The sequence below is a fragment of the Hyaena hyaena genome, unplaced genomic scaffold, assembly GCF_003009895.1.
Source record: "Hyaena hyaena isolate Hyena2069 unplaced genomic scaffold, ASM300989v1 scaffold_501, whole genome shotgun sequence".
NCBI lineage: Eukaryota > Metazoa > Chordata > Mammalia > Carnivora > Hyaenidae > Hyaena > Hyaena hyaena.
The window spans coordinates 711,474-736,908 of record NW_024081135.1 but is presented as its reverse complement, the minus strand read 5'-3'; the positions used below and the strand labels follow the sequence as shown (position 1 = coordinate 736,908).

The 25,435-nt window shown below is 55.0% G+C and overlaps 1 protein-coding gene across 3 annotated transcripts in view; it reads right to left on the bottom strand.

The window, feature by feature from the left end:
* Nucleotides 1–25,435, bottom strand: part of FBLN2 (fibulin 2) — a 79,934-nt gene that overhangs the window by 34,473 nt on the left and 20,026 nt on the right. For 2 of the 3 annotated variants that reach the window (XM_039254957.1, XM_039254959.1), the window contains exon 2: nt 16,509–17,860. In XM_039254957.1, coding sequence (XP_039110888.1) covers nt 16,509–17,802 — 1,294 coding nt within the window. In that variant the 5' untranslated portion in view covers nt 17,803–17,860. The remainder of the gene's footprint in view (nt 1–16,508; nt 17,861–25,435) is intronic. The other variant, XM_039254958.1, reaches the window with a different exon arrangement.

Here is a 25,435-nt window from a genome sequence, read left to right as displayed (position 1 = left end):
AAGCCCCGCGTCGGGCTCTGCGCTGACAGCTCAGAGCCTGGAGCTGCTTCAGGTTCTGTGTCTCCTATTCTTTCTCTGCCCCTCTCCTGCTCACGCTCCCATCTCTGTCTCTCTCAAAAATAAACATTAAAACAAATTTTTTTAAAAAAAGGGAGAAAGCAAAATGACGGCACAACTCCAAAGAAAAGGAAGGCACTCATGCTCAGAGAAGTAGGTACAGAGTGGAGGTGGCAGGGCAGGCCACAGCTTCTGTCCCCACTGCTGACACCTTCGGCGAGTGCTGGCTTTCTGCTCCTTTAATTACCATGTAAGTCCCGTGCATGGTTCTAGTCACAAATGCCTCATGACAAAAACATCACCACGTAAGGTAGGTGCCAGGGTGGCTCAGTCCATTAAGTATCCAACTCTTGATTTTGGCTCAGGTCATGATCTCTTGGTTCGTGAGTTCAAGCCCCTCGTTGGACTCGAGGCTGACAGCACAGGGCCTGCTTGGAATTCTCCCTCTCCCCCTCTATTTGCCCCTCCCCTGCTCATGATGTCTGTCTGTCTGTCTGTCTGTCTCTCTCTCCCAAAAATAAATCAATATTAAAAAAAATTTTTTTTAAATGTTTTACTTATTTCTAGGAGAGAGAGAGAGAGAGACAGCGTGAGCAGGGGAGGGTCAGTGAGAGAGGGAGTCACAGACTGAAACAAGCTCCAGGCTCTGAGCTGGCAGTCAGCGCAGAGTCCGACGTGGGGCTCGAACCCACGAACCGCGAGATCATGAACTGAGTGAAAGTTGGACGCTTAACCGACTAAGCCACCCAGGCGCCCCCCAAAAAAATTTTTTAAGTAACAATTAGAAAAGTCTAAGACTCAGACTAAAGCCTAAGAGTCTTTTAAATTTTAACCTAAACGAGGACATAAGCCAAACACAAAATGAAAAATATCATACAATTCTACTTACATAGAGTACCCAGAATAGGCAAATTCCGAGAGAAAGAAAGTAGAACAGAGATTATCAGAAACTGGGGAGGTGTCAGAGGGCGGGGCACAGAGCATCAGTTCAGGAAGATGAAAATGTTCTGGAGACAAACGACATGCCTAGTGAATGTACACGTCACTGATTTCTACACTTGAAGCTAGTTCAGGACACCTGGGAGGCTCAGTCGGTTAAGTATCCGAGTTCGGCTCAGGCCATGATCTCAGGGTTCTTGAGTTCGAGCCCCACTTGTGGTGAGCTCAACCTCACTTCATTCGGGCGAGCCCTGCTTCTCTCTCTCCCTCTCTCTGCCCCTCATGGGATTCTCTCTCTCTCTGCTCCTCACTCACTTGCACCCTCTCTCTCAAAAAAAAAAAAAAAAAAAAGCAATTTAGGTGGCAGATGTTATGTGATGTGTATCTTACTGTAGTGAAAAGAAAGTAATGTGTTGCAGTGTGGAAAAAAAATGCAACCCAGCACTTCCCCATCCAGAAATCTAAGGTGACAGACTCTGCTTCCCCAGGGGCTCAAACATGCAGGACAGGGATTCTCACTACAGCTGAGTTTGTGAGGGCAAAGATCGAGGAACAAGCACAATCTCACCAATGGGGTGGTGATTACGTAATTGATATTACATCCGTCCGCTCTTAAGCAGATGTTAAAAAGAATCGGATAAAACCTCATGCACTTTGATGACACAATGTCTGAATGTACTAGGAAGAATTAAGAAAAACAGCCCAGCCCTGAAAAGCGTGTACGGTACGTCACCACTTACCATTTTGAAGGCATGCACGGATGCACATAGACTATTTCTGGAAGGACATTCAAGACAATGGTAACAGTGGTTGGCTGGGGGAAGGACCTGACCGTGGGAGGGAGGAAGCAAACTGACATTTCACTGTCTGCTCCTTTTGTGTTGTTGATCTGTTTCCTGTCGTGTGCAGGTATTGCCTATTCAAGAGGTATTCCGCTATCAAAAGGTTCGGAGATGCTGGAGATTGTAACCCCCTTTGATCACAGGACAATGGGTGCCCTGAACAGTCCGGCCCAGAGGTCGCGACCCCTCTAGACAGCTCCCCCCAGCCCCCCTCCCCCCACTAAAGTCCTTAAAGAACTGTGGCTTGGGAAATACCACCGAAAAATGCATGCACCTGTCAGGAGGGTGATGCACAGGCCATCTCCACCAGCACCCTGTTTGGACAGGATGTTTGAGGGGCCTAAGCAAACAGCCCAGTGTTCTTGGGGGTGGGGGGCCAGTACCTGCAGGCCCTGTGAGTGCCTGGAATCCTCTAACAATGACTGTAAAGTGGACAAACAAGAAAGGTTCCTGAGCCCCGTCTCCCTGAGCTCTGACACAATGGCCACAAACCACAGGAGCTCCTGGGCTGAGCCCACCCACGGGGCCCACCCGATTCAGTGCCTCAGAGATGCCTTCCTGCACCACCCCCACCAAGAAGGGCAGCCCTTTCTAGCACCGCCCATCACCTTGCTTCCTTGTGGGGGCAGTTCACTGCCTGCCCACATCTGCCCAAGGCAGAGGCGCTGGGCTGCTTGCAATGGGCTGCTTACACTGGGGGCTGGGTCTCTGCCCAGGCTGGGCCACCCACGGGGAGGGAAGGGGGCTGGGGGATGGGGGGGGCCCTGCTGGCACTCACTCACCACCTCTTCCCCTCAGCTCCAGAAAGGGGCTCCCATGCACACCCCCATTCTACAGAGGAGCAGGCAGTTGCCCGGAGAGGAGGCCTGGCTTACCCCAGACCACACAGCAGCCAGGAGCTGCCACAGGACCCCAGGGGAGCGCAAGCCCCAGAGAGCAGGCCACTGGGCACAGCGCGCGCATGCCAGCAACGAAGGCCAGGAAAGGAAGAGGCAGGGGGAGCTCAAGTTCCTCTGCAGCAGCTACTCCAAGGGAAGCAGCCCTCCCTCCCCCACCAACTCCTCAAGCTCTTTCCCCATTCTCACCCTGGGCAGGGAAGAGACCTACTCTATAGGGCCCCTCCCTCAATTCCTGACAAAGCCAGCAAGGCTGTGGGGGAAAGATGGCCTGTTGGACCTGATGCTGGATGAGCTGAATATGCATCTGAGAAGAAGAATGAAGAGGCGCCTGGTCACTCTGGCTCGGGTCCTGATCTCCTGCTTTGTGAGTTCAAGCCCCGCATCAGGCTCTGTGCTGACAGCTCAGAGTCTGGAGCCTGCTTTGGATCCTGTCTCCCTCTCTCTCTGACCCTCCCCTCTCTCTCTCTCTCTCTCCTTCTCCTACTCCTACTCCTCCTCTCTCTCTCTGCCCCTTCCCCACACACCCTCTTTCTCTCTCTTAAAGAAAAAAAGGAAGAAAGTGGAAAAGAAGTCACAGAACAAAATAAGGTAACATATGATCCAACAAAAGACACACAGTGAGAATAAAGACTGTCCACAAATCAGCAAGACAATGAAAGTCAATTTAAAAATAAGCAGACTACAACACAATGGCCAACAGTAATATGAAAATGTGCTCAACATCATAAGTTATGAGAAAATGCAAATTAAAACCATAACAAGGTATCACTACATATCCACCAGACCGGCTAAAATGAAAAAAAAAAAATGACACCATCCAGTGTTGGCAGAGATGTGGAACAACTGGCCCTCTCACTCACTGCTGATGGGATGCAAATTGGTAATGTATTTTGGGAAAAGGACAGTGTCTGCTAAAGCTAACCAAATCCTTTGATTTGATGATTCCTGGGTATATATCCACCGTGAATGCCTCCGGCGTCCAAAGACTCTTGACAAGGATGTTCACAACAACTGTATTCATCACAGCCCCAAACTGATAGTGGCCCAAATATACCTCCATGCTAGAATAGGAAAGTAAACCATGACTTATTCCCATAAGGGAATAACAGACAGATCTTTGTAAATGAACTACTGCTATATGCAACATGGTGAGTCTCCAACTATCTTGAAAGACGTTAAACGCAACACCACCACATTGTTCCCACTATACAAAATAAAGTCAAGGACAGGTAAAAGTCAGCACTATGGTTCCCACAAGGGAGAGAGAGTAAGAATGGCTGAGAAGGGGCATCAGGGACACTCTGGAGGGCTTGAAGTGTTTATATCTTGATCTGGGGGGAGCTGCCCTCATGTCTTCATACGTGAAAATCCACTGAGCTCTTCTAGTAAGATCCCTGTGCTTCAAATACATTACACTTTACAAAGAGCATAATAAGCACAATCAAAACATGAAAGTAAAAAGTTGGAAAGGGAGTACTGTTATATGAATCAGGATTTAAATCAAGGTTTTAAATCAAGAGTATCTATAGCATAATTTAGTACAGACTTTTAGAAAGAAGGAAACTCAGAAGATATAACAACCACACATACACCAAATAACATCTAAAGCATCCTGGATTAGGTATTACTTTACAAATCTGTGCAAATGCACTCTGGGGACAAGCTGGGGAAGAAGAATATGGTCTGAGAATCAGATGGCTTAGAGAATTAGTAACTGTGTTATGTATAGGATCATGGAATGTAGTAGCAATAGGAGGGAAACATCTTTACTTTTTAGAGTTAAGCCGTAATGAAATGTTTCCATCACACGTATATGCAAGCACGTGTGCACGCACATTCCATCTCAAAAGAGACAGAAGAGCAGGACAATTAGGGGCCCGAGACTTCCCTGAGCCCCTTCCCCTGACAACAGCCCCACCAAGGGTCCATCCCAGCTGCCTGGTGTGGTCCCAGTGGAATGCTGGGACGGTGCCACAGATACAAAGGGGACTACATGGTGGGCTTTCCTGATATGGATGGGCCATGAGGCTCCATGGCACATGGCTGCAGCACGATCTTTGGGAAGCTTTGGGAGCAGCAAAATGTATCTGAGCAGCAAAATGACCCAGGGACAACCCCCTACTCTCCACAGCTTTCCAGGGAGCAGACAGTGGGCTGGGGTGTATGTCTGCCATATGCATTCTAACTGGCCACTTTGACTTAGACGTTTACCATTGGTGAAAAGTCAACTCCGTGCAAAAAGAGAAAAGTAGCTTGAACAGAAAACACGCTTTCCCGATCAAGAATGGCACAAAAACTCTTGACAAGCTTAGTTCTGTTCAAAGGAAGTACGCAGGGCATCTGGGTGGCTAGGTCAGTTGAGCAGCTGACTATTGACTTAGGCTCAGGTCACAGTCCTATGGTTTATGAGTTCGAGCCCTCCATCGGGCTCTGCGCTGGGGCCTGCTTGGGATTCTCTCTCTCTCTGCCCCTCCCTCTCAAAATAAATTTTTTAAAACTAAGGACGTACGTAGAAGTGGCATCATTTTTAGAGGGTGCAACCCTGGAAAGAGTCACCAGGCATAGAGAACCTGGAGGCAAACTCTGAAAAGCTAAATGTGACCAGTGCCGCTTTCTGAGAAAACAGCTTCCCCAGACCACGGACAGGACAAAGATCCTGAGATCTTTGGGACACAGGGACACAGGAGTGGGCAGCTCACATTTGAAGAATGAGCCAGTCACTGGAATATCACTCCAGAATTAGAACATGGCAAACAGCTTTCTAAAACAGTCCATGTGGCCAAGGGCAGACACCCACTATGGTCCTTCACCAACTGATGGCCCTCATCTAAAACACGAGCTGTCCTTCCTTCCACTCAGGCTCGCCCCAGGCTACCGGCCATGTTCCTGGCCTGCTGTAGCTCACAGAGACACCAGGTCCAAGGGGGAGGCTTCTCCCAGCCCCCACCCCAGTGCAGCCTTCCAGGATCATTCAAACCTCACACCAAATGCACAGACTTCAAGACACTTGGGATGTGTTCTGTCCCTCCCCAGAAAGAACAGTGAATTATATCTCCATCACTATGAGTGTAAGAAACTTGCTGCTACTTAAGAGACTATATACACTTTTGCTTAAAGAGGAGTCTGATGAAATTCTGGATCTCAGGACGGCCCTTTATTTTACACCTGAGTCTTATAAATGACTTAATTCTATTTCACTGATCTTTCTGGATAGTTCAGTTTAATTACCAGTCCATACACACCACACAAACATACAGTTTAATAAGAGATGTTTAACTATAAGGCAAGTTTGGCTTCCCCAGGCCAGTTTTTTTCTAAAAGAACAAGGTAAACACTTGTTTTTACCTTAATAAATAGTGACTGGTTGAAAAATTACAGAAATTAAAATAACACATAAAAAATGGGAGGTTTTCTTCTCCTTGTAGGAGAAACAGGAAGCTGGGCAGCATCGAGGTTTTCTGCAAAGCCCCAGGTGATGGTGCTGACACAGAAACCCGGCCTGGAGAAGAGGCAGTGGGTGCCCCGGGACCAGTCAGTCACCAGCAGAGGCGGAGGGGCTGCAAGCCTGTTATCTCAGGCTCCCAGAATTCCCAAGGGGCCAGGCTAGGACCCTTCCAGAACCAAATTCCCAGCGACTCTGCCCAGCAACTTTGCATTTCTCTTACCTGGCACACTTGGGTTGACAACCCCGCCAGGCCACTGACTCCAGCTAGATCTTTACCAATTCTCTCCCCATCCCCCAGTACCTCCATCTTCTGTCCCTTGCAGCCTGCAGTGACTGGCAGCTCAGTGAGCAAAGCAGAGCAGTGAGCACCACCTCAGGAGCCCAGGAGAGGTGGGCTGACACCACCACATGCTATACTGAGGGCCACAGCTGGGTGTAAGTGGTAGCAGAGAGCTAGGAAGCCAGAGAACCCCACCCAGAGCCCATTCTGCCCCCCACTGGCTGAGCACCCTCAGGCAAGAGCCTTGGCCTCTCTGTTCCTGCATCCAGGTATGAGGGACATGTGGTGATAGACAGGGAATCAAGGATCCTTCCTTGGGTGCTTACCCACCATCCACCCACTGCCTACCTGCCATGTGGGGGAAACCTGATAGGGCAGAAACAGAAACCCCGCTGTTCTCAGATTGGGCTCCCGCCTCTGGCCCAGACCTCTGCCTGGCACTGCAGACTCACATGCCCACTGTCAAGGCAGTGTCTCTGCCTGACTGCCAGCAAGTGGCTCCACAGATCGGGGGTCACTGGTCTCAGGAAGCGCATCCCCCTAACTGCACCGGGGAGGCGTGGCATCTTGCAGAGACCCTGATCCCTCCCCAGCCACAGCAAACCTGCGGCCTGTCCCGTCTGTCCCGGATCTGTCCCCGGCCCCCTCTTCGCAGAGCAGGCGTGGCCTCCTCTACTGAAGACCGCAGCTGCCCTAGAGACTCAGGCCTGGGTGCGAGGCTGCCAATGGCCCCAGGCCCTGCTGGTGCCCTGGCTCTGCCCTCGCCTGTGCAAGCGGCCTCTTCACAACACTCTCTTCCGTGGCCCTTCATGTGTGTTACCTGTTTCCTGCACTTTGACTCCGCCTGGCAGCGAGGTCTGGGAGGGGAGCACACGCCAGGCTGGGAGCCAGGATTTGGGGGCCCACACCCTGACCTCATGGAGAGTCTCTGGCCAGCCCTCATCACCTCTGGGTCTCCGTGTCCCAGCTGTGTGATTAGGGGTGGGAAGGGGTAGCGGAGCTGGTGCTCAGTGAGTCTAAATTGTGATGGCAAATTGGACCCACTGTGCGCTCTACCAGGGCCTTCCTATATGTGAACTTATTGACAACACTTACAGATGGGGAACCTTCATATAAAATTCCAGATCCCTGGCTTCTTTTGGACAACCCAGACTTATGGGCCACACTGGACCTCCCCTGCCTGCCCAGGGTGACGGTCGGAGCTGGGGAGCAGCTGCCCCTGCACACCAGGTGCCCTTCTGGTGCCATGGCCCCCACGGGACCCCGGCGGCCGGTGGCCCTCGCCCTACAGCTGCCTCGCCTCGAGCATCGGGCTTTCCTTCCCCCTCCTGTGCCTCTTAAAGGCTGCTCATAACTGCAGGTCCATCCTCCCAGGGTGTTCTCCTTTCTGGTTCCCACTGGATCCTGGCTCAGAGCGTGTGGCCCACAGCACGTTGAGTGAGTGAGTGGGACAGACGTCACTCACCCCATCCCCACCCCCTCTCAGGGGTTGGGCGCTCTGGACCAGGCAGGTGGCTCCCTGCAGCCAGACTGTTCTTCAGCCTCCTCCACCCTCCCCGACATGGATCCCAGAGAACCCAGAACCCTATCCCATGTGCCCCTTGTGGGCCGGTGACACAGAGCAGTCCTGACAGCGAGTCTGTTGACAGCGGGAATTACGTACTCACGCCGGGCAACTGGGCAAACCCAAGGAGGTAGCAAAGGGCTGCGAGTTGGCAAACGTCTGCTTCATTGCCCTCGGTGACCTCGGACAACCGTCTGACCTCTCCATACCTCAGTTACCCCACCTCTAGTGACGGGGGACCACAAGGCTCAGAGCCCCCATACATGTCCCATGAGCAGCAGGGCACCTGCCACGTAACGCATGCTCCCCCAGGCAGGCCAAGCCGTGAGGGTGAAGACTCACGGAGGGCACCCCCGCCCACCTCAGCCCCGCCGTCAGGGTCAGGCCGAGCCGCTGAAGGAACGGGCCTCTGGGAATGGGCATTTGCTGACTCCGTTGGCAGGTGCTGAAACAGAACTGCAGGGCAGGGAGGGAACAGCTGGGGAGGGGCCCTGCACATCTGCAGGCAGCCAGAGTAACAGCGCAGGGGTAGGGGGCAGGGAGGAAGCGCCCCCCCCCCCCAACCCCACTGGGCCTGGCCTCGCTGCCCTTTCACCAGCAGGAACTGCCGGCCACCAGAAAAGACACACATCCGTTCATGTAAACAAACACACAAGTCCGCACGCCCACCCCCAGGGAGCCAGCGGCCCTCTGGCCCGGGAAAGACGGGAACTCAGTCCTAAGCAGCAGCCCTGTGCGGACTGACATACCCTCTCCTACTCCTCCTGGGCCAGTAAGATCACTCTCCCATCTTACAGATGCAGACACTGAGGCCCAGAGAGGGATAGGAGTCAACTGCCTGAGGTCACACAGCCACAGCAGCAGAGGCAGGATTTACACCCAAAGATTCACCCTCTAAGGACCAAGCTGGCCCACCCCTGTGTGACCAGCCCCAACCCCGTGTTCCTAGATGGAGACCTTGGAGTGGACAAGGAGGGCCCGGGAGAACTTCAGCGACACTATGCTGGCCTCAGTGTGCAGAGGCCTCCCCCTCAAGGCCCCAGATGCTGCAGGACAAAGGACTCAGAGGCCACACACAATCCTGGCTGGGCTTGGGGAAGGTAAGGCAGGCAGAAGATGCTAACGCCATCCTCAGGGAAGCCCTGAACACAGACTTCTCAGCTCCAGTTCAGGGAGGCACCCAGGGTTCTGGGAGGAACAGGGTACAGGAGGCCAGAGGGCTAGGTTCAGCCTCCAGACGGCCGCATCAGCTGCCTCAGGTTTGATGTAGAAACAGAAGCAGCCCAGCACACAGGAGTTGTTGCCCTCCTGACAGAGACCCTCCCCCCCTCAACCCCACCGCCAACCCAGGGCTGGAGTCGGCACGCAGATTGCCAGCTGTGAACAGGGCCCTGCTACGCAACAGACTTCAGCACCTGGTCCCCTGCACCAGCCTTCTGCCAACTGAGAGCGCAGCTGTGGGAAGCAGCCCTCAGGAAGTCCATTTTACAGATGAGAAAACCAAGGCCCAAGCGATCATGCCATTTGCCTAAGGTTGCACAGTCCAGTAAGGGGCAGAGCCAGCTTAAACCCGGGGAGCTTTGTGCCCAGCCAGCAGGCGGCCAGCAGGAAGTCCAGACAGGCCTTAAGTATTGACGAACCCAGGTCAACCACTTGCTGCTGGGCCACGGGCCAACAAACGTTTTCCCTGTGGTGGGAAGAGACTCACTGTCAAGTCGTTTGGGAACTAAGTGAAATGAGGTCCATGGAGCATCCGGCCCAGGGTGCTCTGGGGTAGAGTCCCAGCACTGAAAGGCGCACTTCTCCGCCTCCCGTTAGGCACACCCTGTGCAAGGTGACCTCACAGCCCTTGCACCTGGGCTGGCCTCCTGACCAGCTGGCAACAAAACCTGGTAAATGAAACGCTCTGCTAGTTCTGAACCTAGGCCCAGGAACCCTGTGTGCTTCTAATCTTTCCCCAGGAGCCCTGTTTCCAGGGCGAGAACAAGCCAGGGCTAACTGGCTTAGAGGGGACAGAGGAGTGCAGAGGCCAGTTATGGCTTGGAGGGCACAGAGTGCAGAGGGCAGACACGAACCACCCTGGTGGAGGCTGTCCCAGGCCAGCCAGTCCCCGCGGAGCTGCCGGCCGACCACAGACACCAGCAAGCTGTCACTTCCGTTTCTCTTGCCATCATATTCAACTACAGTCATACAATGTGATTTCTTGACTTCCTTCTAAAGCCTCCTCGGGGCGCCTGGGTGGCTTAGTCGGTTAAACGTCCGACTTCGGCTCAGGTCATGATCTCATGGTTCGTGGGTTCGAGCCCCATGTCGGGCTCTGTGCTGACAGCTAGCTCAGGCCCTGGAGGCTGCTTCCAATTCTGTGTCTCCTTCTCTCTCTGACCCTCCCCTGTTCATGCTCTCTCTCTCTCTCTCTCTCTCAGAAATAAATAAAAAATATATATATATTTTTTTAATTAAAATAAAGAACCCACTACAGGCCTGGCGGTGGCCCCTGACCCTGACTATGGGGAGTGGCTGTGAAATGCACCCATTTCTTCCACATGCATATGCTCTGGGGCAGGCAGGGAGGGCCCAGCTAAGGCCACTCAGATCCACCTGTGTCTCAGGCACCCGATAGGAGCCATAAGCCCACCCACCTCCCACACTGGGAGACTGCAGCCCCCTGCCCAGCTCTACTGTGACCTCCAGGAAAGCCCCCGTCCCCTCCCGGGATGCCAGCTTCCCTTCCATAACACAGAATGGCCACGCAGATCCCCAGGAAGAAACTCTATGCTCAGACAGGTTCCCCCAGCACAGGTCCCCACCCCACGGCCAACTGGGGCCAGGCTGGTGACGGGAGCGAGGAGCGCAGTGCAGCCAAGTACAGAGCACCCATCTGGTCTGAAGGGTGGGCAGCCCCCTCTGAGCTCCCCCGACAGCCGGCCTGTGGCACCCAGGCCTGGCGTGCCCACAACTCCCAATTTTCAAGGAAAGTCTGAGAGCTGAAATTTAAGTGAAATCTTCCAATTTCAAGATACTCACAACAAAATTCTACTGCTTACAAAAATGCTCTGCAGAAAACAGTGACAAGTGGACGGGGGAGAGGAGCGTGAGGACCCGTGTCCTCACTCCATGCAGTCCTCCCTCCTGACATGTCCTCCCCCCACAGCCTTGGGCACGTGCGCCCCTGCCGTTCTGTCAACAGGGAAAGTGGGGCTCACAGGGGCAACGTCCCAGGCCCCAGATCACACAAGTGAGTGGTGGGCTTCAGACTGAGGACTTAGAGTGGACATGCAGGGTCTGTGGGGGGCCTGGGCCCTTGTCTGCCTGTTCTGGTGCTCTCAGCAGCCCCCAAACAGCACCTAGCAGTCAGAGACCCCATCTCAAGGCCCTGTGGTTTGGGGCGAGGACAGAAGGGTTGGTTGCGCCCCACCCCCACCCCCATGAGCTCTCCTGGCTGTGCTCTGCTGCTGAGTAGGGTTGTGGCCCCCACAGGCCGTCTCCATCTGGGAGCCTGGAGCTCATGCAGGAGGTAATTCTGTTGCATAGGACATGGGCTCAGGGGCTCAGAATCCCAACCTGGCTCCCTCAGGCCCCACACAAGTTTAAATCACCCACAGGCCAAGATGAGAAGAGAGGGGAAGGTCTGTAAGGATCCTCTGGGGAATGGGGAGAGTCTAGGCAAGTCCCTTTCCTAGCGCCACAGCCTGGTGATCCTGGGCAGGGGGTGGGAGGGTGTGGCTGGGAACCCACAGACACTGGGAAAGCCCAGTGCTTGCCCTGTGTTCCCCCTTCCAGCACCCAGAGGGAGTGCTGCACTGTGCAAATAAGATCATACCCCTCCTGACTTACACTTGCAATAACTCCCCAGTGCTCTTGGAACAAAGACCCAAATCTTCAGCCTGAGGATCAACACCACCACGTCCCTACCCCCTCCCTAGCTTCATCCCAGCCACACAGCCTCCTTTCAATCGAATTCACTCCTTCCAGCTACAGGGCCTTTGCACATGCTGTGTCCTCTGCCTGGAGCACTGTCTTCTCTCTGCTTGCCAACTACCACCCACTTAACAAGCCCTCGTGCTCAAATATCACCTCTCCTAGGAAGCCTTCTCTGATCCCCAGGAGAAGTCAGATCCCCCAGACAGACTCACAGAGCACACCCACCTCCTTCCTCAGCCCTGGTCATGGCTCAGAACATCACTGGCTTGTCTCCTCCACTAAACTGTAAGTTCCCCAAGGGCAAGGATTGTGCTGGGTTTTGACACTGTACATTCAGCATCTGTCACAGCCCGTGGACACACCGGGCACTCAGAAGTGACAGGGATGAAGACACCAAGAAATGCAAGGGAAACCCGGATCCACTATTCCCTGCGTGCGTGTCTGCAGATGAGAAGCCTGATTCCTCTGCTGTGACCTAAGAGGGCAGCAGGGAGGATTTAAGGGGCTCATGGTCACAGAGTGCTCCCAATTGTGCCAGCACAAGTCATAAACACTGCAAGGAGTCTGCGATTAATACAGTTATTTTGAGCTTTAAAGTCTGTTTGTTAACCAGAATGTCAAAGCAACCAAGGACCCCTGCCCTGCAGAATCTGGTTACCCGAGGGTCCTGAAGAAGGGTCCTCTTTCCTGCCACGTGGTCTGGGGGCCCACAGGGGTTTTGCTGGAGCCTTTCCCAGGAGGGGAAACTCCGACTTCCTGAGGGCCACCCTGCCCCACGGTGCCCTCCCTTGGGGCCCAGAAGGGCAGCAGGAGAAGTCCCTGGCTCCCTCCATCTGCCAGCCCAGTGGTAAGTGGGGAAGGCACTGTCACAAAGGCCCCTGAGTGACAACAGGCTTCAGACCCCTTCTCCCCGCATCTCTGGGAGGGCATGTGGCTTCCATTAGGCCACATCTGGACATGCTCAGAGGCAGTGGGGATCCCTGGCACAGCTCTGGCTCAAAGACAAGACCCCCACCCCAGCCGGGCCTGGGGCAAGGGCTGGAAACCGCCTTCCCCAGGCCCCCGGGCTGCCATGGCAACAGAGCTGGGGTCATTTCCGGCCCTATGGCCCGGCTCTCAGCCAGCCCCACGGGGGAACAAGGCAAAGCTACCTCCCCGGCTTCTCCCCACTGAGGGCCCCTCCATCCCCTGGGATGTCCCAGTCCCTTCCTCCGACAGCAGCCAGGGACCTCCAAAGTCCCCACTTCCCTAAGGATGCTCAATCGGGCACCTGACCCCCACCCATAAGTTGTGTGTCCTCAGCTTTAGCCACCAAGAAACCTGTGTGTGCTTATCCATTTAACACCCGTCTCCCCCATCAGACCTCGGAAGGGGAGAGGCTGTGCCAGCCTTGCTCACTGGCATACCCCTGTGCAGAGAGTGTGTTCTGAAAACATCTGTAGATTGAAGAATAGAGGGTAAAGAACAATGGCTAACATTTTTAATTACTCAGCAAGCGCTAAGCTCCATGCTGAGCACCAGGCACAAACCAGCTCCTTTAAACGTCAAGACGTCACCATGAAGCAGGGACTTTCCTGCTGCTTTTACAGATGGAGAAAATGAGGCCGGAAATGGTGCCTAAGGTGCACAGGTAGGTGGAGCAGCATGCCTGGATGGGTGGGTGATGGCTGGACACTGGGTAAGAAGTGGAGGGAAGACAGATGGGGTGGAGGGAGGCAGGCCAGCCCTTGTTTATCTGGCCAGGGCCGAGCTCCCCCAGCTCCCAACGTCCCACACCTTCCTTTCCTTGCACACCAAAAAGTGCAGCTGCTTGTCCATGCCCTGATTATCTCTGGGCTTTCTGTGTGCTGGGCCCTCTTCCAGGACAGCCCTCAGAGGGAGAAGGGACACCCCATCAGGGCCCCTGCCCCCCAGCAGCCCGCATCAAAGGCCACACCCCAAAATCCATTTGAGAAAGCTCAGGGCAGAGAGAAAAAAACACAAAAGAATGAGGGCTCCTCAGAACAAAATAAGTCTCCAAGATTCCACAGGCCCAGAACCACAGAGAGGCCTCTGGAAGAAGAGGCGGGGGTGGGGGCGGAGGCTGCAACCCAAACACGCTGCATGCACCAAGGCTCCAGAGCCAGGCCTGCAAGCTCTCCCCGGGCACACATGTACTTCATTACAGCCCCCACCCCAGCCCACACATTCTCCCCACATCCTGCAGCCTCAGGGCGGGGTGAGGAGGAGTCCTCCCCCCCCAAGCCCACCGCCCCAGTCCCAGCCCACCAACGCCCCACTGGGTGACCTAGAGCCCCACCTTTCTGACCTTGATGTGCTCAGTGTTAAAGAGCCCACCTCCCCAACTTGTGGGAAGGGTCAAGTCACTGAAACGGGGCCTGGCACCGAGGAGGGTAAGTTCTGTGCCCCATTCTCCATCATCAAGGCCAGAAGGAGAGCCCTCTGGCTGGGGAGGTTGCGGGTCAGGAGAACCCTGCAATTTCACCCCCATGCCACATACACACAAGCTTCGCACACAGCCTATGCCCAGCAAGAGCTATAGTACTTGACAGATGGGGGACCCAGGCCAGTTGAGAGACCTGCCCAAGGCCACACAGCTTTGGGCAGCAGGATGGGTGTATGGGAATGCTGCACAAATCCCAGAGGCCCCTCAGGCCCCCTCCTCCAAGAAACCTTCCCAGATACCCTCCAGGCATCCCTCCCTCAGCCCCCTGCCTATGGACATGGGCCACAGGGGTCCATTTCTGCCTCCCCAGGGCCCATCAGGGCCTGTTCACATTTCATGCCTAAAGACAGTTTATAGAGGTTTACATATAATACAGGATTGAACAAAACACAGACTCTCAGCTATGGGGAGGGCTCTGTAGACAATCAGACCCCTGCCTAGGGTATCCTCAGAGGGGGGCCAGGGAGGGATCAGACAAGGCATAAAGACACAGGGAAAGATTCCCAGAGGAGGTGCTGCCTGAGTTGGCTGGGAACAGTGTGAGCAAATGGATGGAAGAGAAGGAATATGTCCATCTAAGGTGCTCATGGGATGGAAAGGGAGCTAGCGTGAGAAAGGGTGATGAGGGGCATAGCCAGAAAGCCCCCACCAATCCACTTTTATTCACCTTAAGTTTCCAGAGCACCACTGGGTTTGCCAGGCCCTGATGGAGGCCCTCAGGCATGGCAGAGAAGATGACAGATGTGGTCCCTGCGCTCATGGTACTAACAATCTACTAGGGGAGATGACATTAAAGTCACTGTGTTCTATAATGCCAGGTGTTGCTAAGAGAAATTACAGCAGGGTAAGAGAAAGGTGGGGTACTCTTTTAACTGGTTAGAGAAGGCCTCTCTGGGGAGGTGACCGTGAAAAGAGAGCTTACTAGAAGAAAAGAAGGAAGGAGCCAGATGGATACATGGGAGAGCATTTCAAGAAGAGGGGGTGGCAAGTGCAAATGCCCTGGGGCTGGAAGTTACCTGTAGGGGGTCAGAAGCCTATGCAGAGTGGGTGACAGGTGAGATCTGCAGGGACTGAGTGTTTAAGCCCCATCGCCAAATTCATATGTTAAAACCCTAACAGGGATGGTATATGGAGATGGATCTTTGGGGACATAATTAGGCCCCGAACATGAAGCCCTTGTGATGGGATTAGTGCCTTTTCGCAAGAAAACTGGCCCCTTCTCTAGTGTATCTCAGATGAGATGCAGCCTCGTCTGCAGGACACGGACACAATGAGCACACAGTGGGCTCTCATCAGACACCAGGTCTGCTGGCACCTTGATCTCGGACTTCCCAACCTCCAGAATTGTGAGAAATAAAGGCTTATTGTGTAAGCCCCCCAATCTGTAGCATTTTTGTTAACAGCAGCCAGAATAGACTAAGACAAATAGACTAAGACTAAGACAAGGGTGATGGAGAGGTGGTACAGCAGGTCCTGGGAGCAGGTCCTGGGAGCAGCCTGTGGCTCCAAGAGAGAGTTCTGGCTTCTCCTCTGAGAAGGTGGGTGCCAGGGCAGAGTGCTGAGCGGGGTGGGTACAAGGATGACGTGTGTGTAAACAGGACCCCTGGCTGGAAGGGGTGGCCACCTGGTACCATGGTCTCCTGAGGAGCCCTGAGAGACCACACCCCTTCCAAGAACACAGCCATGCCCAGAGGCTACTGTCAGAGAGGACGTGAGCCATCAGCTGTGCCAGTCTGCAAACTCCCCACTTTGTGCCAGGGCACCTGTGGACCCCACTGGGCACCTTCCCCTGCACCTAAGCTAGAACCGTCCTCAGGGACCCTCCAGCCCTGATAAGGTATGTCTGAGAAGCTCTCAACCACAGCCCCAGCAGGTAGCCCAGCGCCTCCTGCAACGGGGACCCCACCCCTACCTACCCACCCCACCGCCAGCTTGAACATCTCAGAGCCTCCCACCCTGTGGCGTAGGGGCTAGGCTGGCTGTCTCTGGCCTGGCCCCACAGACCCAGCTTTCTGTGCCCCAGGCAAATGTGCAGGGCCCTGGGGCCCTGCAGGGGTCCTGAGGCTGCCCTTCCCTAGGCTCTCTATTCCTGGAGGAACCAGAATAGAGTCTTACCTTCAGGCTCACCTCTGGGGACAGAATGAACAGAGTTGGGATCTGTGTCCTCCTCTGGCCGAGAACGGGGCAGAACAGGTGGCTGCTTGGGCACTTCCTGGGTAGGGAGGACTCGGGCTGCCTCATGAGGAGACGTCGTCAGGATGGTGTGGAGGCTGGGCTTCATCGTGCCCTCAGGAGAGCTCAAGGTGGGCGGTGTTGGGGGGACACTGGCTGCGCTGGACCCCAGAACAGACCTGGCTCCCTCCCGCCCAGCACTGCGGGGAGTGACCTGTGCTTCCGGGATGAGGTTCTCTTCAGGCCCTGCCCTAGCCTCTGCATCGTCCTCTGGCGTAGGGAGACCAGGCCCAGCTGGGCCTGCAGTGGGCAGTCCATCCAGCTCCCCAGGGCCACCTGCTGCTGCCTGCTCCCTGACGGTCACTGCCTCTGTCTCCTCCTGCCCTTCACCCTGGCTGTCCTCGGTCACTCTCCTGGCTTTGGCTTGCACGGGGGCTGGGGGACCCAAGGCGGCAGCCGCCGTGGGCCTAGGGAGGGCAGCCGGCCAGCGGGTGGCCTGGATGGCAGAGGACAGCTGACTGCCACCTCCCAGAGCAGCTGGGCCCCCTGGGCCTGCCTGGAGCTCTCCCCCCAGGGCTGCTGCAGCTTCAGCCTCGGCCACCTCCTGGTCATAGCTGTAGGGGTCCTCGTAGTGCCGCTCGGGGTCACCCTCCTCAGCCTCAGAGAAGTTCCCGGTGGCGGCAGGCATGGCCTCCGCATCTCCGTTGCAACCGGGGAGCCGGTAGCAGATGAGCTCACCCCCGGTGTCAGGACAGTGGCAGGCCCGGCAGGGTGGGAGGTGGACGGTGTGGCCAGCAGCGTACTTGCGACCGCTGTGGATGCAGCCCACCCGGCCACACTGTGGACAGCTGTCAGCCACCACCACGGCCTCGATGCAGTTGGGGGGCAGCTCCGGGCACAGCATGAACTGGCAGCTGATCTTGCCGCCGCCGGGCGGACAGGTGCACTCGGTGCTACCGAAGTCCACGAAGTAGGACTGGCCAGCGGGCACCCGGCCACGCACGAAGCCACCCTGCAGGCAGTCGTAGTACTGGTAGCCCTCACAGGCACAGCCCCGCTGCACGCACGTGGCGCAGCAGGCGCCCGGCTCCAGCGCCTCCTCGATGCAGTTCTCCAGTGGCGGGCACTCGACGCCCGTGCAGTCCTGCCCCGGGGCCGCCGCACCAGCGCTTGGGCCCAGGGCCAGGGCCAGGGCCACGGCCAGCCAAGCTCCTGCAGGCTCCCAGGGCAGCGCCATGGTCCCACGCCAGCCCAGGTGCTGCCTCCGGATGAACAGCCGCCTCTCCCGCAAGGCCCTGGGGGAGCGGAAAGAACACCGTCAGCACCGCCCGCGGGCCCACACGTGTGGACACGTGCCGGCACGCGGCGCACGGAGCCCCGCCGCCTTCACTCACACGCATGCGCCCCCGGAACACAGAGCTGCGGTACGCATGCTCCCAGTCACGTCTGCTGCGACGCACAGACCGGCATCCACCGTCGCCCAGGCACCACACGTGTTGACATCCGGCCACCAACACGTGTGTTGTGCCAACACAACCCCCCCTCCCCCCCACTCCACCTGCGTTCTGACAGTCACACACACTCACACACCTGTACTCTCACTCAGTCACACCCATTTGGGGCCCACGTCAGGTCTCACACATCCTGGTGACAGGCGCCACAGTCGCTCACACAGTTACACACATAGTCTCACCCACGTGCCAGGACACAACAGGTAGTCTCACACGCAAGACCACCCAAATGATTTCCGTTCTGCAGCTGTCCACCCTGAGGTCCAGGCTGCCTGCCAGAAGATATGGGCAAGTAGATGCTGGGCAGGAACAAGCCCCCTCCCAGCCAGCCAAGCCCCACCCCCAACCACACTGTAGCCCTTAGACCCCAGGGCTCAGGAACGCCCCCCAGTAGACCTCCTTGGATTATAAGCTTAGCCACAGGGGACGCTCCTGCCAATGTGCTCAGCTGCCTCAGCAAATGTTACCACCATTCCCAGAATGATCCTCGACACCCGCTGTCCTTGACACCACCCACCCCCGCTCTTCCCCAGAACAGCCCTCTACTGTCTGCCCGCTTCTCCTCATTTCCCTGCCCTCCCACAGCCCCAGCCTCACCTCCCATCTGAGGTGCCCGCCACCCTCCTCGCTCTCCCCAACTGCACCCAGCCCTTTGTCTGCAAAGCCCGTGTGACCTGAGTGCAGCTGACCCCAATGCGCTGTGGCACGAAGCCCTGTCAGGGCCCCCCTGCTCTGGCAGGGAAAGATCTGCCATCCGGATGGGGGCTGCCCTGACCCTGTGCTTGCTCCCCGACATGGGCTCCTTCACCCACCTAGCAACTTGGAGCTATTGTTTGCAGTCACTTTGCTAAACCTGTCTGGCTTTCTAAAACAAGGAGGGAGAAAAAAAACACAATTAAGTGACATCTCTAGTATTTTAAGTGTTGGTCATTTCAAACCTAAAACTATATAATAATAACTTCTTGGAAGTTTCTGATGGGAGGAGACAGGAAGCAAAGAGCAGAGCCATTTCTGTTTTCTAGAGGACGCCTCCGCCTGGTGCTGCCGGCCCCCAGGCTGAGCCCAGGCAGAGGGGGTGGGCAGGACTGGAGTTAAAGGGCCTGAGTCCAAGGGGGCGGTGACAGCAACTCAGCACCCAGCACCTGGGACAAGAAGGTCTGCCTCTGCTGACCAGTCAATCAGAACTGGTGCTGGGATATGGCTTCCCAAGACAGCTTATGGCCATTCTGCCAGCACGGACGCTCTGGGGTGGGGAGGTAGGTAATAAACCCACAGCGAATTTCTGTAGATTAGTGAACGCCTGGCAGTAATGAGGACAATGAAGAAATAAATGACAGAAAGCAAGGAAATGCAACAGGAAGTTACTAGGGCTGTGGGAAAGCCTATTTTAACTAGGGTGGTCAGGCAAGGTTTGTCTAAGAAAATGCCATTTCAGCTGAGGCCTGAATCTAAGGAGACAGCCATGCAAATATCTCTGGAGGTAAAAGCATATCTGTATGTCAGCTGGCCAAACAGCAAGTGCAAAGGGCCTGAGGCAGGAACAGCAGGGGGGAGATGAGGAACAGCAGAGGGCCATCGCAGCTCAGCAAATAGCACTGGATGAGTGTAGTAACAAGTCAGATCAGGCAGTGCTTCCCGGAAGCCCTGGAGTCTGGAACCATCTGATGGGACTCCCTACTTAACAGGATTCACCCGGCTGCTGTGCTGAGAACAGGGGTCTAGACAGGAGCATGAAGACCAGGGAGAGGGCATGAGATGGCCGAGGTGGCCAGGGAGGGGAAGCCGGAGAGGATGAGGGGAAGGGGAATTACTGAGAAGGTAGAACTGACAAGATTTGCTGACGCACTGGACCGGGTATGACAACAGAAGAGGCTGGGACGAACCAAGGTTTGGCTCTGAGTACCTGCAGGGATGGAGCTGTGGCTTCCTGAGGCAGAGAAGGCTGTCGAAGGAGGGCCTGCCAGGGTGGGGGGTTGTGCAGCCCAGTTTGGGCCGTGTCAAGTTTGAGAAGCCCCAGGAGAGCGCAAATGAAAATGGTAAAGACAACAACAGACATCCCCTCCCCTCGCCCCCCGGAGAAGCCATCTCAGGAGGGGGGTGGCTCTATAAAGTGTGACTAGGACTGGGCCACAGGAAGACCCGGGGCCTGTGATCCCCACTGACCAGCGGGATAGCCCTCTACCAGGAGATGGTGGGGCACAAAGGCCTCGAAAGTGGCCCTGGAGTCCACTCTCAACAGTGTCATTTAGGAAAGGAAATCTTTGCCGACAAGTCGGAACCCTCCTCCCACTCCGTCTCACTCACACAAATGATGTAGCCCCGAGGGGCAAATATTCCCACCGCAGGCTAGCAGCCTTCTCCCAGGCCTTCTCCCAGAGGAACTTTGTTCCCAGCCAGCCCTGCCACACTCCACCCACTCCACCTTACTTTCTCCCACGAATTGGTCCCCTAGTTCCTCTCAGACCCCTAGCCCTTGGACCACCCCCCTCCAAGTGTCACATTCTGTCCACTCGTAGGTGATCCAGATCTTGGGTTCACCCATCACCCCAGGCCCAGGGGAACCATAAAGAACATCAGGCCCTGGCTTTGGGTTCTCATTTGCTGTGCAACCCTGAGCAAGGCTCTTGCCCTCTCTGAGCCATTTGTATATAGGAAGAGGCTCATCACACCTTAGGTCACAGCAGGGGGCCCACAGGTGCTGGTTAGCCATAAGTGTGTTTTGTTTGTCTCACACAGTTGGTTTTCAGTTTTAAATTAGTGACCAGCATTTACAAATTGGAAATGTTTCCATGAAAATTCAGGTTTCTAAAGGAAGAAAAGAAAAGAAAAGAGAAAAAGAAGGAAGGAAGGAAGGAAGGAAGGAAGGAAGGAAGGAAGGAAGGAAGGAAGGAAGGAAGGGAGGAAGGAAGGGAGGAAGTCCAGGTTTCTGACTCCTCTTGAAAACCACCAAGCCCTGGCCACCCTGAGATGTCACACAGGGTATGGGCTCCTATTTCCCACAAAGCCTATGTGGCCTCATCACTCACTCACACGTGGGGGTCAAGGTCCCCCCAGGTTCAGCCTTAAACTTAGAACTTCATGGTCATTCCCACCATGATCTCCAGCTGAGAGAATGTAAGTCTGGGGCCCTCTACATGCTGCTCAGAGCCTCCTGGTGCCGTCTGAGAGTTGCATGCCCACCTGTGAAGAGGATCCATGTGGAAAAAGCTTTACGCAGTTCAAGGATGGACCAAGCTGCTAGGGGGAAAGGGTGAGCTCCCTGTCCCTGGAGCTCAGCAAGCAGGTGAAAAGCAGGAGGCCACAATCTCTACACCGCTGGTTCTCAGACTCAAACATCCCCCCTGGAGAGTGCAGCTACCGGTTTCCCACGGCCCCCACAGCAAGTGGCCCCCTTAATGTCTGGCTCCTGCAGACATCCGCCCCCTCCAATCAAAAAAGAGGAGCCACAAGGGAAGAGGCTGAGAAAGGGAGCCTGACCTCCCAGCAGGGGGTGGGGAGCCCCGGCTGCCAGACTGTGGTCACAAACAAAGAGCCTCCAGCCAGGCTGCCTGGTGCCTGCGGGCTGGGTCACACGCTCCCAAGGTGGAAACTTGTTACGGACCCACCGAGGAACGCAAAGCAAAACTCTCACAGATTCTGCTCGACACCATGTGACGGGCAAAGCTGGCAAGCGTTTGCACATTAATAACAAGGAAAGTGTTATTACTGTAATGCTAGCTGGCTTACGTGACCACCGGATATTCATCTGGTGGCTGGTGGGGATACTACAGCAGCTGCAAGCCAGCACCTGTCCCTAGATCCACTCCCCTGCCCTTACCCACCCCTGCTCTGCACCTGGGAGGCTGACCGCTTCAGACCAGAAGCTCCTGCATCCTTCATTGCCAGCCACCGCCAGCAGATCCGAAGGAGGGAGAAGGAGGGCGGGGCATCTACTCCCCATCTCCCTTTCTTCTTCCCTCCAGGGCAGGGGTTTAGTGGCAACTCCCAGTTGGGTGACCCTGCTGGGTCCTGGGAGCTGCCTCTCCCCTACCCCTGCAGGCCCTGGGTGCCAAGGACTCCCCACCCACCGCCAGACTCCAAGAGCTGCCGCATCCCCTAGAATTCCCCCAACCCTGCCCACACCTCTGTTTTGGGTCTCCTCATTAACCACTCCTCTGGTACACCGTATAGGCCTCCCAACCCCTTTTCCCACTGAGACCCTGACGGACACACAGCCACGAAGACCCTACAGAACTCTAAGTCAGTGATCTGGTCTGCACAGATCAACAAGGATGGACCTTAAGAACAGCACTAAACGGAAAAGGTAAGAAAAAGAACAAGCTTGCCCAACACGGTTCACGTGGAGTAAAAATACACGTATACCATTTGCAAAACACAGGCAAACCAACGCACTGGGCATAACTGGAGGTCTGCCATGGTGGAGAAACGGAATGGCATGGGGAGCAAAGATAATGGGAAGAAACCAACCAATAAAATAAAAGCAGGACCCTGCCGAGACCAAGATAATAGTGTGTTATTATTGAGGAGTATAATTAACTTAACTATTTGTGCCTGAGGTCTAGCTGAATAAACACAAAGAATCCCACGTCCTAAGTGGGCCCCCTCTACAGCTGGAACCACCAGCCTCAGGGAGAGTTCAGTGGGGGGTCCTCCCTGCACCCAGCCCCAGGGTGGGGCCAGGCCACATGACCACTCCCAGCCAATCCACAAAGCTCATCCCCTCTTCACAGTGATTGGTTGCGGGATGGGCGTGGGAACACCAGTAACCAATGAGACTCAGAGCCCAAAGCCTCCCACGCGGGAACAGCGCCGCGGATGCAGAGCTCCCTGGATGAGGCCCGGCTGTTTCTACCAGGGGTCTCTGAGCCACCAGGAAGGAGGGGTGACCACCCTGTCAGTGAGACCACACGAGCCCAGCCTCCAGCCCTCCTGGTCACAGCCCTTGGTGTGGGCGTCCATTCTGGATGTCCCCATCAGCCCGGAGGCCTGGTGAACACTACTAATGTCCCCAGCTGATATACATGGACCTGAATAAAGGGTCAAGGTTCCCTGAATTCCTGAGTAAATTACATGCTGCTCTTGTTGCTTTCAGGGGCCAAGGGTCAGGGTCGCTAGTGATGCAGCAACAGGTAGCCAGGACCCCTGGGATCTAAGCATTTAAAACCAGATGATCCAGAGGTGGGACACCACACAGGACAAATGCCCCCCACCCGTTGCAGAGAGAGGAAACAGACCTGAGATAGAACCCAATTTGTGTGGGTTCCCTGATCAGCTCCAGGTGTGAACTAACCAGAGGAGAAAGACATTTCAGCTACTTGACAGGTTCCAAGGAGCAGCCCATCATTCTGTGAGACATGATGGCTGGCAAACGCTGGCATTTGTAAAAGATTAATACTTCACCTTTTTTAGTGATTGTGTCTGTAATATGCCCTCATATATTTCAGCACAAATGAAGGTCAAAAGCAAAATGGCGGGGGGACCTGGGTGGGTCAGCCCATTAAGCATCTAACTTTGGCTCAGGTCATGATCTCACCGTTCTGGGTTGGAGTCCCCCGTCGGGCTCTGTGCTGGCAGCTAGTTCAGAGCCTGGAGCCTGTCTTCGGATTCTGTGTCTCCTCTCTCTGACCCTCCCCTGCTAGCACTGTCTCTCTCTGACTCTCAAAATTAAGTAAATTAATTAATTAATTTAATAAAAAGCAAAATGGCAAAATGAGCACAACTGTGAGATCTAGGTGGTGGGTGTCTGGTGTCCTTTCTGGTCTCCTCTGTTTTGGCTTGCGGCTCTCTACAATGAAGAGCCACAGTGGCTGTGTAGGTGGCACATAAGGCCAGGAAGCCACTGACACTCACATCTGGGAGTGTGTCCAGCTGGGAGGGGGGGAGGGGGCGGGAGGGGGTATGACTCTTTGACTCTCTGAACTGGAGATCCCAGAGCAGGCGCCAGGCAGGACCAGCGGGTGGGCTGAGGTCAAGGTCTGGGATGCCACAGCTTTGGTATTTTGTTGATCAGACACCTGCTATGGGTGGGGACAGTGAGGATTCTGATGTAGCCTGGGGTCAGGTTCTCACCGGTGGCGGTGGGTGCACACTCAGGAAGGGTCCCTTCTCAGGGAGCATCCCCCGAGACAGGGGGCTAAGTGCACTGTGGAGACATGCCTGCTCCCTCACCACCACCCCCAAGGGTGCCAGTGGTTGGCAGCATCAAGGAGGGAGGACCCTGGCAGAGCAGAGTCAGAGGTGCCCTGAGTGCTGGTCGAACCTCAGCTACCCTCCCTCGCTCTGTCTGCGAGCTCCTCTCTCTGCCACCAGCTCCCAAATCAGAAACACATCTCTGCACCACTTTCTACAGCTCCCATCCACAGCAGGCCCAGATGAGGATGCTCGGGGACGTCCAGGCCACCCTGGTGTCCCCCAGATGGCCCTGGGAGACACTGATTCATCGCCAGGGCCATTATCAAAAGCAGTGTCTGGCTTTACACAGTGTCAAATCACAAGATAAGGAAATGTTTCCTTTCCCCCATTCTCTGATCCTTCCGATCATGACAAGAAGAGGCTTGCCAAAGCCAGCAAATGAAAACACAGGACACACAGTCACCGTGGGACTTCAGATAAGCCACGTGTGGCTGTTTAGCATAAGTGTGTCCTGTGTGACAACTGTGTTCATCTCAAATTCCAATTTACCTGGGTATCCCACATTGTTACCAGGAAACCCCAGACAGAAAGAAAAGCTCAGGTGTGGCTTCAAAGCTTTTTATATATTTACAGGGGGCTCTCTCTCTTTACACCAGAGACAGCTACATCAAAACAATGGGACTTCTGAGCAGCTGGGGGTGACAGAAGGGAAATAAACACGCAAGACACTTGTAGACACACGTGTTACAAACATGTGAGTCATCAGGACCGCAGGGCCCTGCTCCTCCCAAAAGACCGCCCACACAGCTGCCTCCGGCCCCCCAAGTCCAGCTAGAGGGGGACACAAAGCAGCCATCTGCTCACCATCCATGTTCAGCGTCCCCTGTGGGCTTTTGAAATTAGTTGCTGATAACATTTCAATGTCATTAATTTATAATCAATTTGATGCTATCACATCTAAAATCAGAACACTCTGGGGGCACCCGGGTGGCTCAGTTGGTTGAACATCCGACTCTTGTTTGGTTCAGGTTGTGCACACTTGTGAGATCGAGCCCCACATCAGGTTCTATGCTGAATGTGGAGCCTACTTGGGATTCTCTGTCTCCCTCCCCCTCTGCCCACCCCCTCTCTCAAAATAAATAAACAAACATTAAAAAAAAAAAAAAAAAAACACTTTGCACTGAAGCTAGACCCCCAACTTCTCCGGAAAACCAGAAGGTAGGACCT